At 40.1% G+C, this 16,578-nt stretch overlaps 1 protein-coding gene across 1 annotated transcript; it reads left to right on the top strand.

The window, feature by feature from the left end:
- Window positions 1–58: 58 nt before the first annotated feature.
- LOC112846628 (uncharacterized) lies at window positions 59–15,908 on the top strand. Its single transcript, XM_025906430.1, has 7 exons — window positions 59–87; window positions 208–316; window positions 5,281–5,404; window positions 6,301–6,447; window positions 7,594–7,682; window positions 7,770–7,883; window positions 11,857–15,908. The coding sequence occupies exons 3-7, from the start codon at window positions 5,342–5,344 to the stop codon at window positions 12,215–12,217; spliced, it is 774 nt and encodes a 257-aa protein (XP_025762215.1). The 5' UTR covers window positions 59–87; window positions 208–316; window positions 5,281–5,341; the 3' UTR covers window positions 12,218–15,908.
- Window positions 15,909–16,578: the final 670 nt, after the last annotated feature.

Below are 16,578 nucleotides of genomic sequence, written 5' to 3'. Positions count from 1 at the left end.
GACAAACATTTTCAGTTCAGTCTAACAGGTCGACCCTCTGTGATTCTCATCTCCCACAGTGGTCTTTGGTGAAACTAAATTCATCAGGTATCAGTCCATAATGAAAACGGCAGAGAGCACAAAATCCTCTGAAAACTACACAGCAGACGGAGCTCTGCAACATCACAATTCGATTGTCATATAATTTTCTTTCTTGTTTCCTCTTAGTATCGGATCTGTTTCATCCATCCATTTTCTTGACTTCTTATCCAGTTCATGGTGACGGGGGTCCTGGAGACTATCCAGGTGGGCCAGAGTTGGTGTACAGCCAAGACAGGTTGCAATTCATTACAGGACCGACTTTATACTAGCATAACCAGAGCATTATCATTCCCAACGTGGCTTTGTGGCTTTTTATTCCAGCCCTAACCCTAACCTTACTCCTAACCTTAACCATAACTGTAACACATTCACATAGTGGATTCCAGCCCTAACCATAGTCTTAACACATTTACAGATTCATGCAAACCTGCTCTCGTGCCTCCGAACGCGTAACATACTGATCATTTGTCACCATTGTTGGTATGTTACGCGTTGGGATGAGGACCTGTTGACATAACACACTGAAATATGTGGCGATATGTAAATGGTTGTGCAGCAGAGCCTACACATAGCTTTTCACGGTCATCTACATATTAGAGCTGTTTACTGTCACTAGGGGGCAGTGTCACGAACTGTGGAACAACTATTCTATACGCTGCTCGTGCTGTTGTTTGTCCTTTAGCCAACACTATCAAGGAAAAGAGGGCATGCCATATAAAGATGTTCTGTTATGTTGAGAACATTAGAAATGTTTTCAGCTTTTACATTTTCAGTTTTCTTTTCAACAGAAAAGAATTCTACCTATGCGCAGCTCCGTCACCGTGAAGTTACACAGTGGTGGGTTGGTTTTTTTTTCCGTGGAGGACTGAACATGTCTGGGAAAGTTGCATACCCAAAACATGTTGTTCAGGTGCCAATTTACTTCAGGATTTTCTGTACCACAGTTGGCTGTGAGTCAGATTCTTCCCGTTGACTTTAATACTGTAAACAGCTGCAGCCTTGCAGGGAGTAACTTCATTGACCTACAGACCAATCATGGCCTGATGTCAACATATATAACTGTTCTTCTACAGATCCCAACGGTCAGGTGTTATTCACAGATTTCAGGTTGGGTCAGGGAGCTAAAACTCTGCCAAATCAAACATCCAGAGCTCCCCGATGGGGGTGCTTTGGAGCATAAATCCTGGGCTGCACCTGGGGGCAGATAGAGACAGTAACTGAGGCTGGGACATCACCCCACACCACTCTGTTCATTTTGCTTGGTGGGTTATCTGCCCCCAGATCAGACCTGCTTGTCTGTGCCCTTCTCGTAGTAGATGGTATTTGTCTGAATTGAAGTTAACTGGCTGTCTTTGTTTATAGGTTAGCATGTTATTAGCAGATCCTTTTACCTCCCTTTGGTGCACTGCTTAGAATATCTGACCTTAAAGTCAAAATCCAATGTTTGTTCAAAGAGTGAAGTATAAACATTAAGACAAGAAGCTCGGTTTGTGTCTGATTAAACCTTCTGCGTTTTGATTTGTGATAGTTTCATGTCAGCTGCAGGGGCGGATCTAGAGAAATTTTCTTAGGGTGGCATGAGGGTGGCAAAGAAATCAAATGGGGTGGCAAAATCAAAGCCTTTTTTTGTTTGGGATCATTCTTTTCAGCTCAACTGAATGTAGTTGTTTTTTACTGACATACTGCATTAGTATTATTGATCTGAAATCACACAAAGAACTTAAAATCCTAGTAGTATTTTTTTTACTGTAAAAAAAACGCTAAAAAAAAAAAACTAAAATGAGAGAACAATCAGGTGTTGCCATAAGATGCCCCACAAATTAGGTGTGCCAGTAAAAACATTGTTGGTCCACCAAAAGACAGAGGAGAACACCGTAATAAACCTGCAGGCCTGACAACAGGAGGTGTATCACTCCGCTGGTTTTCTACTTCGTGACAGTGTTTATATTGCAAATGTGCCTTTGTGACATTCATTAGTGCCCTCACTGACACACAAAACAAAACGACTACACAACAGAACAACTACACGAGACAACACAACACACTAACTATACACTCCACACTAAACGTCACAAATCTCCCACATCTAAAAACTCGCGCTCTCTCTCTCTCTCTCTCACTCACTCTGTCTCGCTGCCGTCACTCCCAAAACTTTTCCTAAACAACCAAATCCCACGTGTCAACTTTTTTTTTTTAATTGGTCGACATGCTACATTTTTCCACCAATAGGAAAGAGGTGGCTTTTTCTTTCTTTACTGTTTTCACGCTGTCCTTAGAAAACGCTTAAAAAAAACCCACACACACACAAAAAAAACAAAAAACAAAAACGTGACGACAGTTTTTAGAAAAAAGCGTGGCTTATATATATTATCATAACTCTGGATTTACTGGCCTGTAATTAAAATTTAAAAACTTTGAAGTCCGAACTTTCAATGTGGGCTGAAATAGAGACTCGGCGTGGCTGCAGCTTGTTGCTGCGTCAGCTTAAATCAGTCATGTGATTTGGAGGTGCAGTGTGTCCGTGGACCACAGAGGGTTAATAACACTCACCTTCCTTCCATTTCCAGAGTGTAACATCCAACCACCTGTGTAAAATCCGAAATTCCCATGGTGTTGTTCAAAATGTGCTCTGGCACAATCATAAGCATCGCTTGCTACTAAAAACAAGAAAAAAACTGGTCCTACTATGGGCTGAACCATTTGTTAATGGTAGAGGGGAGGAACACTATGCAATATATTCAGTTTGAGCATTTATATTCACTGTTGACTGTAACTACGCTCAAACTGTTAATGCTGTCTTATTTTAATAAACAACACTGTCATATGCAAAACTGGGGTGGCACTTGGGGTGGCAAGGGATCATTTTAGGGTGGCACTTGCCACCCCATGCCACCCTTCTAGATCCGCCCCTGGTCAGCTGCTTTGAGCATTTCGCCCATAACGTCATCACTGCTGCTACCCGGGGCTGCGTTAATACATAACTTTGTGCAGAAGTGAATGAATGTGTTCTTGAATTTGTCTTAATGGCAGCCCTCACATACCAAGAGCGCACCAGAGAGGCTGGTTGAACCTGAAATGCACTTTGAAGCGATCCAAGGCATAAATATGAATGAGACCAGAAGGATTTTTATGGGACGGGAGATCAAAGACTCAACATGTGTCACATTTTCCTCAAAGGAAGCTGTGAAAAAACAGAAAATAAAATAAGCTCTTCATTCAAAGACGGTTCAGTGTTTCATGTTGACCCTCGGAGGGATTTCAGTATATTAACATAACATAAAAAAGATGGTGCAGACTTATCAGGCAGAGTCGTATCATCAGTGTACGAACTGTATCGCCACCTATTTTTTATCAGAGGAGAGGAGGAGCTCGTTAACTGGTTTCACAGGGGGATTCAGGGGCATCTATGATAAGATAAGATAAGATAAGATAAGATGACCTTTATTAGTCCCACAGGTGGGAAATTTGTTTTGTTACAGCAAAGATGTTACATCTATAAGTATGAAACAAGTCCACTATATTTAATCAAAATCATAAGATATGACTAAAGAGTCGGGAAACTACCAAGATCGTTTTGTTCTAAACCTCGGCAAACTGTGAGTGAAAACTAAACTTAAAAGTTAAAAAGTACACAAAATAAAAAAGTTGAACCCCAGTTTCCTGGATAAAAATCATGTGGACTACGTCTCCTACAAACAAAACAAAACCTTTTCTGACATCTGAAGAAAGATAACTTCAGGTGTCCTTCACATCTTTTACAAACCTTTAGAAGATGTTTAAATGTGGATCTTTCTACAAATGAAGTAGAAGCTCCAGGATGGTGGCAGCGGGTCGACGTCCTCAGTGAAGGCGTCGTGGATCAGGCTTGTTGTAGTGCATCTGGTGGACTAGATTAGGGCAGCACTTTGGCTTTGTTGGGGTTTTGCTGTGTGGAGGGGGAGGCTGCTGCTGTTGGGGAGCGTCATTGGCGCTGGGGGTGTGATTGGTCTGAAATAAGGCAGAAGACTGGTTTCTAACATGATGTGGAGCGTTGTTCACTTCAGTACTGTTGTGGTCTTTTTGATGTATGTTACAACACTCACACTACTCTTTTCTCCAAATAACGAGTACTTTTGATACTTTATACCAGGACTTGACTCCACTGAGTGAATACATCAACACTTTCAGTAAGTGGGTGATTGAAACTGGTCACACTGAGATCTTCCTGGCTGTCCAGGTCATACACGTTCGTCTCCAGACAGGATTTCCTGTCTGTATCTGAGGGACGGGCTTGATATCTGGACCCAGGAGGTCCCAGCCCTGTGACTGGCACTGACCAGTACTGGGAGTGAGGAAGCTGGAGACAGCAGACTGGTCACCGTGGCTTTGTTTCCTGCCTTCATTGTTTAAGATGAGCAGGAAGGATGAGTAATCACAAAACCATCTTGGCTATCCTTTTTATTTTGTCACTCTGCTGGTGTGATGTGCTTTCTGCTGGGGTTGAACAGGACTAACCATTTAACAGCACAGTAAATCAGGCTTTCTTCAGAGCATTAAGCTTTTTGGGGTGTGTTTCCAGTCACTGATGAGCGAATAATACTCATTCGGCCTCTGTGTCATCATGTTTAGTTGTTTGTCACAGGAAAAGGCTGAAAGAATACCAGTGACGTAAGCTGTCATCCCCGGAGAGAATGGAAATTTAAAAATATAAATTCAGAAACTCACCTGAATTCTGATCAGATGAGAACAAAAAACAAAAAACTGAGAGACAGAATACAAAAGTACAATAGCATAAAGAACTGGAAAGAAAGTAGAAAAACAATGCAAAACATCCTCATAGCTTCTGACCGGTTTTTATAAGAAGTCGTAAAAGTACAGTGTTTTCTCTAAACGTCATAACACGTAACGCACCAGGATTTTCCGTCACTAATAATTCACTAGAAGTGGATTCTTTCATGCTCACACTTCAGGGCTGATGAAAGAGTAGTAACATCTGTGAATGTAAAGAATCAAGTTTTGCCAGCCTGTTTGTGGCTCTGCATGCCAGATTTGTTACTTTATGTTTTCATAATCATCCTCAGTAGGAAACAGACAGTTCTTCCAATTTTGTTTCTTATAGAATCCATAGCACACTTAAAAGTTCTCAAGTCCACCTTAAATTATGCAGTAGACCTTTATTATACTGATACTTTGAACTGTCCAACATCTGCTCCTCCACAGTGGCATCGACAGGAAACACCGAGCTGAGCTCAGAGGGCAGCTTTCTTCATATAACCACGGCATGAAGAAGAAAAAGCAGCAGCACGTGAGACACACCAAAAATCAGCATAAAAAGTTAAAAAACGTAAGAAACCTCCCAACACCACAAAGTTTCACTCTCAAACAGAACATCAACAAAGATAAAGAAGAAGCAGAAGGCTGTGAAAAATGTGTCTGCTCTGAAGATGTACGATTACTCGATGATACATGAGTCGTGTATTTCTTGGAAAAAGATGAACCTCTAGGAAGTACGGTGTTAACCGCCCCTGGTTCTTTGGGGGTAAACAGATTTGCTTGTGACTCTTAACACTTTGAGAATATTTCTACAGTTACCTGCATCCTCTATAAGCAGGCCAATGTTTGCACAGAAAATACTGAGCTTGTTTAGCACAAAGATGGACTTTCCCAGTGGATGGCATGCAGAGACAGCATTGTGGGGGGGTGGGTCTGTAAAGCCTGCAAGTGTCACATCACAGCGAGTTTAAAATCGAGATGGAGTTCTGTTTGGTTAAATCTGGGGCAGTTTGATCGACTTCAGGAAATAAGGTGGTTTTGGCTGAATGTAAATTAAATTGCTTCTCACGTGAATTTTTTTTTTCTCGATTAAACCAAAGGACAGTCTTCTTCCTCAAACATAACCAAACACTACCAGGAACAAGCCATGTCTGGGAAACTGAGTCTTTAAGAGCCAACTTATACAAAAAACTCAGATTAAAGAGAAAAAAGCTGCAAACATGCTGAAATCTTCACATATTTATTGATAGGGCCAAATAAATGGGTGAAATTGTGGAAGTTCTACCTCTTTACACCAGAGCCGCATGACTTTGGTTTAGCGCTGCAAATAAACATGTTGCACACATGCATTCTTCACACCGATTTTTCTCATTTTATTTTGTATTATTTATGTTTTCATTGTGTCTCATTTCTAAAGTTTATGGTTGTACTGATTTTACTGTAATGTGATATTTCCTGTGGTTAAAGATTTCTGTGAACGCAAACAAGCAGGAGTCTGAGAGCTTCCTGGATGAGTTGATCGGGTGGTTTTCTGATCATCAGCAGCAGATCAATCAGCTGTTCATCCGCAGTGACGCAGACAGAAGTGGATCAGTCAGCCTGAAGGACTTTGAGGTGGGTAATCCATCATCCCTGACCTGAATAATCCCGGATTTTCTTTGCCAGGATGGGAGAAGGGTCTCGGATTTTTTATTGAGCTTCTTTGAGTGTCAATTAAAGATAATCGTAGAGGAGAAGGAGATATGTGAGTCAGTACTAAATGCCACAGTGTCATTGTGCTGAAGTATTTATGGAGGGTACTGTGAATCAGGCTCTTGGTAATGTCAGCAGAGCCTCATTTCCTCTCATCCACCCCCCTCCTCCTCCTCCTCCTCACAGATAAGAGCAGCTGGCTCTGGGAAACAAAACCAGGACAATGTTCCTTTTGTCAGTCTGACTTCAGACACACTGAGTAAACTTCCAAAGAGATTATGGCGCAGACCTGCAGTATAACACCGCAGCTATGACTCTGACTGGGAAGACCTACAGCACAGAAACACTGCTGTAGGTCTTAATAATCAATAAATTACTTTTACAGCACATCTAATGTGATCATTTACAGCTTCATTTCCAGGTTTATAGATCACACACGATTCACAGAGAGAGAGCTCAGTTCATCTCATCTTCTGAACAAAACTGTCTCTGCCTCTTTAAAACGTCTCCCCCTAAAAGCCTTTTTTTATTGGCCAGAATCTGGAAGCTTTGTGAGGGGCAGCACTTGTGGGTTGTGAGCTGCAGGAGAAAAGAGGGAATCACATTTTTAACATTAAAGCCTGCAGGGATTGCACGTCCTCATGTTAATGTTATTTGACACTTTGTTCACATTTTAATATAAACATCAGCTTTTTATAAGCAAATAAGGAAAACCATTGCAATTATTATTATTTTACTGTATTTATCTTTTTTTTTTTTACCAGGCAGGTCACCATTTTATACTTTTTTATACTAACCGTGTTAAGACATTTTCATGTCCTAAAGACAATTACTCACATGTGGCAAAATATGGTTTGTGCACCATGTGAATCCGGCCTTTGAAACTCTAAAAGGAAAACTAAACAACCCCCCAAAGTCTGAATCTCGGTGCAGATGACTAAAGGCTGTACTGTTATTAAACTGGATTTCAGAGGAGGGCGCTCCACTTACACGTGCACGTTCTGTGTATGCTCTCTATGTTTTTACTGTGCTGCAGGTTTGATGAGTTTGGGTGTCCCTTATCAGCAGTTTCAGCTCCACACGCTGACTCAGCAGCTGAAGACCTTCAATGACATGATTAGTTATCAAGATTTGATGAAACAAATACAGTCTCTGAGGTGAACCAAACTTATTTCTCTATTAGTATTTGATTATTTTTCCTTTTTTTTAAAGTTTATGAGTTTGTTTGATTTTATTTCCCGCAGTCACAGCGCAGAGCCCCGCGCTCAGATAACAGAGGACTTCATAAAAAGACAAGAACCAGTGGAGACAGAAAATTTAAAACATCAGCAGAGACGGCAAAACACTGAAACCCAGAGGTATTTAGCTCATTATGTGTAATATTATATTATATGAACAGAACATTCATTCTATAAAGATAAAAGTAAAGGTGAATGCAGTTTTGCAAATAAAATAATCAGTGGCGTGTTTTACAAATACACAAAAATAGACGTTGCAGATGTAACTGTGATGTTTCATAAGTTTGTATGATTTGAAAAATGTCAAAGTTTTATTGTTTGTAAAGTTTTCTCAAGTTTACTATTTTGGCAAAATTAGCTGATTTTAGCATTTGGAAAATTTTCAAATAAAAAAAAATAAATTAATGTAACCTTGTTTTCCTGTTTGTGTAATTTGTTGAAGTTTAACATTTCTAAAAGAGTTAAATATTTTATTATTTTCAGAAATTGTACTATTTATAAGTTATGTAAAATTTTATTATTTGTTTTTAAATTTTATTATTTGTTCATATTGGCTTATTTTCATATTTCTGCTCATTTTTATATTTACCAAAATAAATATAAATATTTAGTGGAATATGCGGAAAAATTTGCCTTATATTTCAATTTAAAACTTAACTTAATTTTTTTTACCTAGAAAACGATTAAAAAAAGATTTACAATTTTAAAAATATAAAACATTTTACACTGACATATTTCAATATAAAGACAACCTTACTAAAGTTCTATATTATATTCTATATTAAGTAAACTTACTAAAGTTCATTTTCTGAGCACTTTAAACGTACATATAGCTAACTGATATAGTTATTTTGCAGGTTAACATTAATAATAATTTTTAAAAAAAGTTTCCAAGCACATTTTCATTTGATGAACTAAAAAATCAGAGTGATAGAAATTCAAATATCATCAACTGAATCACTTCAGACCAGTCTGTTGATAGAAAAGCACAAAATGTTCACGCCTGAGATTTTTCAGTTTAATCTTACTTCTATTTCCTGCTCAAATAGACTGAAATATTTCGCTTTTTACTTCCACTTCAACAAGTCGTTTCACTTTACATTTTAAAACGTTAAGTCCACTTTTTTACTTTGATCATGGTACATTTGAATATGTGAATATTTGCATACAGTGCAGACATGAAGCCACAAAATCCCTCTGACTTGTTTTTAGAGTAAGTGGGAGGAGCAGCAGCTGGTTTTAAAATATCATAAAGCCAGACAGACATCAGACATGTCCCGGTGAAAAGCAGTTTCGACAGTTTCTGTGGCTGCACTGGGACAAACTGGGCAGCTCCTGGGAAACACAATCAGGCTGTGTTGACATTCATTCCAAAACTCCATGAGTGAGGTTAACCAGGCTGAGTTATTCCTGACCCTCAGCTGTAAATCACACTGTGACTCCACTCCTGTAACTCAGACGCCCAAAATTACAACATCGGGACACAAGCAGCCTCAACAGCTCTGAAAACAAAGGACTCGGGGCGACCTTTAGCTGGCCCGCTGACAGGTGCCGTCGCCTTTTTCTGACCTGGCAGCTGTGATTGTTTTCCTGTGCCACAGAAGGATGTTTTAGCAGTAAATCACACATAACATAGTGTGCACAGCCCGAGTTGAATTGAATTAACTTTTTTCCCCTCTTTTGCTACACTGGTTTGATAAAATTAGACTTAGACTCAAAAACATTACATTTCTACATGTTGATGTTATTTAAACCCACTGATTGCTTGATTACATTAGCAAACAGCATGCCGTGTCTGGAAAGTCTCCAGGGGTTTAGGCCTGGAGTTTGCTTCTCGGACGTGTGGTTAAGATGCTGAAACAAACATGTTTTTGCAGTATTTTCAGTATTTGCATTTAGCCTTGATGCGTTCTGTCTGCTGTTAACAAAAGCTAGAGATTAATCATTTCTGTTTATCTCATCTCACACGGAAAACACATCGAATGGTTAAACTGAGATATTTTAATGTTTCATGAAAAACATTTGGCTCATTTCGAAAAACACCTTAAAAAACACTGGGATGGGGACGGTATAACGGCTGGAAAACTAAGTTATGCTAAAAAGAAAGAATGGGAGAAACATTTTGTACCTAATCAGGTTAGTTGGCAACAGGTCACAAATGGCAAATGAAAGTGCTGTGCTCTAAATTATTCCCTAATTTACTATAATGATGACGACCATTCAGACATAAAACCAGGGATTCAGACCATAAATTCATCAGGACGCTTTAAATCAAATGACAAGATTCTCACATTATTCATAATACCACAGCAGTCGCCCCCTGCTGGATAGAAAGCATGGACTTTTAAAACCACTTAACCAACCTTTGAGCCATCTTCTGTATATATAGGTATATACAGTTAAGCCCATAATTATTCATACCCCTGACAAATTTTGACTTAAAGTTACTTTTATTCAACTAGCAAGTTATTTTGTGACTGGAAATGACACAGGCGTCTCCCAAAAGATAATAAGATGATGTACAAGACGCATCATTGTGAAAAAAAAAATATTTCTCAGCTTTTATTTACATTTGAGCAAAAAGTATCATGTCCAGAATTATTCATACCCTTCACAAACTGTCACAGTCTCTGGGAAAATCCAAAGTTCCATCCATTCCAAATAGTCAAAGCTGTTCTAAAGCATCCTAATTACCCTGATTAATTGGGAATAGCTGTTTGAATCAACCCAACAGGTGAAAAACAGCAGCTCTCTGCAGGTGGTCTGTGGACAGTCATGGCTAAGACAAAGGAACTCAGTGAGGACCTGCGGCTGCGCATTGTGGCTGCTCACAAGTGAGGAAAGGGCTACAAGGCCATATCCAAATGTTTTCAAGTTCCAGTGGCTACAGTGCAAAGTATTATTAAAAAATACAAGATGTTCCGCACTGTGGAAAATCTCAGAGGATGTTGTCGGAAGCCAAAAGTGAAACCTGTGCTGGCCAGGAGAATAGTGAGAGAGGTGAAAAAGAATCCAAGGATCACCACCAAGGCCATTCTGGTGAATCTGGGCTCTGCTGGTGGCAATGTCTCAAGGCAGACAGTCCAACGGACACTGTTGGGTTCCACGGATGCAGACCAAGGAAAACGCCACTTCTCCAGGCACTTCTAAGGCATGCAAAAGCTCATTTGGCCTTTGCAAATGCTCATCTGGACAAAGAAGGTTTCTGGTCTTCAGTGTTATGGTCAGATGAAACAAAAATTTAATTATTTGGTCACAATGATGTTGCCTTCATTTGGCATAAAAAAGGAGAAGCCTTCAACCCACAGAACACCATCCCCACTGTCAAACATGGTGGTGGGAACCCAATGCTTTGGGGGTGTTTTTCAGCCAATGGACCAGGGAACCTAATCACAGTAAACAGCATCATGAAAAAAGAGCAATACTTGAAGATTCTCAACAACAACATCAGGCAGTCTGCAGAAAAACTTGGCCTTGGGAACCAGTGGACATTTTAGCACGACAATGACCCAAAACATACAGCAAACGTGGTGAAGAAATGGTTAGCAGACAACAACATTAACGTTTTGCAGTGGCCTAGCCAGAGTCCTGACTTGAATCCAATTGATAATCTGTGGAGGGAGCTAAAGATCAGGGTGATGGCAAGAAGACCCTCCAACCTGAAAGATTTGGAGCTCATTGCTAAAGATGAATGGGCAAAAATGCCTGTGGAGACATGCAAAAAGCTGGTCTGCAATTATAGGAAGCGTTTGATTGCTGTAATAGCCAATAAAGGCTTTTTTCTATTGATTATTGAGAAGGGTATGAATAATTCTGGACATGATACTTTTTGCTAAAATATAAATAAAACCTGAGAAATATTTTTTTCCACAATGATGCCTCTTGTACTTCGTCTTATTATCTTTGGGGAGACACCTGTGTCATTTCTGCTCAAAAAAGAACTTGCTTGTTGAACAAAAGTAACTTTAAGTCAAAATTTGTCAGGGGTATGAATAATTATGGGCTTAACTGTATATATATATATGTAGTGTAGCCACATAGTTTTATAGAGTCTAAACCCCAAACTAAATTTTCATCGTCATCAAACCTCCAGGTTCATCCGTCTGAGTGTCCGACTGATCCCCTTCACCTCGTCCACAGCGCACCCTGGAAACTTTGAGGTGGTTTTATCGAGCAGCCGCACAGTTTTTGGTCTGATGAGTGCGATCGAGGACCGAGCTGGGATCCACACCTCAAGCCTGGAGGTTTTCAGTAGCAGAGTGCCAACAGAGGAGGCCCGTCTGCCCCTGGAGAGCACGCTGGAGGAGTGCGGCTTCAAAGGAGGGCCAGAGGAGAGGCCTCCAGAGGCCACCGTGTATTATGACTACAGACTGCCATTTACAGACTGTCCCATCCTCAACTACGACCACTACATCAGGTCGAAGCAGGATTCTACATCGTATCGGGGTCTGTGAATTACAAAGCTGTTTGGAGGTACCTACACCTACTGTAGAGACCAGTTTTGTTATATGCTTGAGTTTCAATATAACAACAACAAAGGTGACTTCGAACAGCACCCAATGTCACACATAGTTGAGGTCAGAAGTAAACACACCCTAATCATACACATGAATGTTGTGTTCATTCTGGGCTATCAGGGATCCTCTTTTTCCTGGATGCAATGATTGCACAACAGACATCTTTAATGACTTTATTAAAACAAAAACTCGGTGCACATGTTTAATATGGATTTTCCTAATCCACACAGGCTCAAATATACACCATACACTCACTTAAATCTTTAAATAAGTGGTTGCTGAGTTTTCTACAGTATATTATCCTGACAAGTCCAAAGCTATTAACTTCTCATTGGGGTCCTGATTGACTACAGCTGGTAGTTCCTCTTTGCCAGAAAACAATTTCTTTGACAACATTCATTGGATTGACAAATATTCAGAACAATGGGAAAGTCAAGGAGCTCAGAGAAGAGCTAAGGGGAATTGTAGATTTACCTAAGAACACATTATGTGAATGAGTCATCACTTTGCCAAAGTCTGGAATATGAAAAGTTGTTAGGATGTTCAGGAACAACCCAGGAACCAGGACTCAAGACGCTGCTGTAAAACCAGTGAAAGCAAGTTTTACATCACCACGGACTGAGAGTGTGCTGACCAAGAAAGAAGACCCTGCTGTAAAATCCAGAAAAACCCTTTAAACTTGAAATTTGCAGCTGCAAATGCAACGCAATGACAATGACAGGCCTTCAAACCTAAGAACACTTTCCCAACTGTCCAGCATGGTGGTGGTAGCGTTACGCTCTGGGGCTGTTTCGCCGCCAGTCGTAATCATGGGTTGCAAGAGACATCAACAACAGCTAGACAGTTTAAACTTGGACACAGTTGGGTGTTCCAAGAAGACAATGATCCCAAACATAAAACAAGCTAATGTTGAGCTTCTGGAATGGCCTTCCCAAAGCCCTGACCTCATCCCTATTGAAAATGAGTGGACTACGCTTAAAAATCAGGTCTTTAGCAGCAAACCAACCAATTTATATGATCTCTGTTAAGTCTGCCACGTAAAGTAGACACATATCCAGAAGGCTGTTGATGGCTGCCAGAAGATATATATATGTATATATATGTACATGTATTTGAACCTGTGTGGGTTAGAGAAAATCCCAAATGAATTCAAACTCATGAACCAAGTTCTTGTTTTTGTTTTAGTCATTAAAGATGTATGCTGTGCAGCCATTTCTCCCTGGAAAAAGAACACCTTGAAGAAATCATTAAAAGCCCCAAATTACCACAACATTAATGCCCATGATGACCTCAGTGACAGCTAGCTGGCTAACCACCCCCATGTTGGCAGTTACTAAAGTAAATATTAGCTTTACAGCTTTACTGATGGATACAACAGTACTGTTTTATTATACATAATTTAGTACCATAAATCAAGTAATTTGGTAAGTCGGCTAACCAGTTTTAATAGAAGATGTTTTCTGCTGCTCATAAAATACAAAAATATGCAGGGATGTCTTCAGTATCCCCTTTTTGTTTGCTAGTGTTAATAAACATGGCGATAGATGCCTCATGCTTATTTAGACTGGAATAACAGTAATATCTATTTCTAACCTCACTCAGGTCTTCCCATTTTATTATTAAAAAGAACTGAAATTCGCACAAACTAAATTAAGAAATAAAAATTAAAACAAAGCATAAATGAAAGCTAATGAGCTCCTCGAGTGAACCCTCAGCAACATTTAAAGGAGGATTTATGTAAGAAAGCTGCAGGGAGCGCCTCACTCAGCACCTCGCGGTCAGCTCGTGCTTTAATTACACCCTCAGGGACGCAGTTTAAGCCGGCGTGTACAAATCTTCACACCAGGTCAGAGTGGCGCTTTTCCCCGCAGGGCCTCGCTGGCTGAACGCTGCCATGCTGGAGTCAGTGGAAAGTGCCTGGCTGGTGGAAACCGCAGAGCCGCTATAAACAGTGGCCACCAAAGCGTGCCATGCAGCTACCACACCCCACAGCTTCCCTCCTCCTCCTACTGCTGCTCCACCCAGCCCAGCTTTTACATCCCAGCTTCAACCCCGAAGCCTCCTCGTCCTGTTTACTAACACAGGCCCGATTTAAGGAAACAGACCGTAAAATGAGCATAAGAGACAGGTTTTCCAAGTCAAAATAATATTTATTCCACAGGCTCAAAAATACTGCGCAGTATAAATATTACAAAACAGAATAGTTTAAGATGAAAAACACAGACAGACGTCAGGTGTTCGAGCTCTGCAGCAGTTTTCTTTTTTACATCAGATGTTTTATGCTTTTATTCATTAAACCAGCTGAACACGTTAATGCTGAGCAGAACAAAGTCGGGTTTATGTTTCCTTTAATAAACTGAGTTCTTCCAGAGGAGTTTGGAGAAGTTCTGGAATTTAAATGTCTCATTTTTATTTTTGGCCTGAGCTCTGCGGTTTGGAGGGAAACTAAACTGTAATTAGAGCCGCATTAATGAGGCAATTAACCCAATACCTCATAAAATGTGTACTGTCATGTTCCCAAAAGCTTTTTAACTTTTAAGTTGCTTTCACATATGAAGTTTAGTGCCTTTACTTTTTTTCCATGTTTAACACAGCAGGAAGAAATCTGCTTCAAACTACCAGGAATACTCTGCATGGTTTAGGCCACAATCCGACATCTATGGTGCCAAAATCCCAATAAACTATCCCAGTAAGAAGCTGGGACAAACAGGGCGTTTGTGTAGGAAAATGTGTGACGCTAATCTGCTAAATAGTCTAAATGAGCTAATGGTGTGTTGACTTAAAAAATGAAGACAACATGAACCATGCATCATGTTTGGTATTCGACATGTTGGTTAAAGTAGCTGCGTTTCTCTTTTCTTTGTGCTAATTTCCTTCATATTTTCAAGGCTGGACTGAGTGCGGGCGCCTCAGACGAGGCCCCTTCTGCTGCGCTTTCTTCTGAAAAACTGATCCTATCATGATGTGGGTCATGTATCAGTAAGTGGAATAGGTGTACGACGTCACCCTGACCTCTTTGTAGGCAGGCTACAGATGACTCTGTAGCGCGTAAACAGCTTTTCATTTAAGTAAATAAAAGAAAATATTCTTTAGGTTTGGACTCATTAGTTTTTTTTATTGTTTTATAGAAAGATCAATGAAGAAAATAACCTGTAGAATAATTGATAATAAAGATGATCAGGCTTCACTGTGGTTATGATTACGAATAACTTCTTTTTCTGTTTCTCTGGATTGCAGCGAAACTTCCAAGCAGCGGTTCTCAAACTTTTTCTCTTGACGTGCCTCACAAAGATTCACAACCTACATATTTTTATCAGTTAATACAAAATAAAAAAGTAGCTCTAAAAATTAATCAAGTTTTTTTAATTGGTTGTCCACACCTTAACAAACAAGGGTTGTACCATCTTGTACAGCAAAAATATAAAGAAAATAAGCTGTGGAATAACTGATAAATAAAACCTGCAGTGCCAGTTGTGATTCTCTGACTTTGTCTTAATTTAACTTCTTAACTTCCTGGTGAACCACTTTGACTTAGTCTAAACCAGAAGAAGTTACCGATCTCACCGTATATGCCCAACAGGTCAAAGATGCAACGTAACTATAGCCTAAAAAAGATCCTCATGGTTAATCCCAACTCCAGCCACTTGGTTTTAGTGCCTAAACCTAACCTGCAATTTAACTTGAAGCTGACCCAGCAGTTTTTTTTTTCCTAACCCTGGCCACTTGTTTTATGTGTCTGACCCTAACTGCCTTTGGTTTGAGGCTATCTGGTGCTGTTTCTCATTTTACCCTGAAGTGGATCTCCTCCATGTCATCCGCTTCCTCTGGACCTACTTTCAAGGCTTCTTGTTTTCTTTAACGAAGCTCTAAACAGCTCAAATCACTTAAAGTCAGCGGACTGACACGGGGAGAGTCAACAAGATATTTGAAGTTTACTGACCCTCACTAAGCAAGGTATTTCAGAAACCCTTTACCCCAATAAAATGTTCCCATTCCTCCTGGGGGATCCTGAGGCGTCACCAGGCCTGAAGAAATAGATAATCTCTTCAAGGAATTCTTAGTCTACTCCACAATCCTCTCCCAATTGGGTTTACCTGGAAAACTTCCAAAGGGAGGCCTGATCAAATGTTTGCACCACCACAGCTACTTATGACATAAAGTAGTGGCTCTACTTTGAGCTCCTCACCACATGTTTAAGACTGAGCCAACCTAAGAAGGAAGTACATTTCTTCTTCTGAGGGGTCACTACCCACAACTTATAGACATAAATGAGGGTTGGAAGAATGGCTTGTCAATCA

This window comes from Oreochromis niloticus, linkage group LG4 (assembly GCF_001858045.2).
Source record: "Oreochromis niloticus isolate F11D_XX linkage group LG4, O_niloticus_UMD_NMBU, whole genome shotgun sequence".
NCBI classification, from domain to species: domain Eukaryota; kingdom Metazoa; phylum Chordata; class Actinopteri; order Cichliformes; family Cichlidae; genus Oreochromis; species Oreochromis niloticus.
Note: the sequence above shows the minus strand (reverse complement) of the source record. Positions and strands in the feature narration are given on the sequence as shown.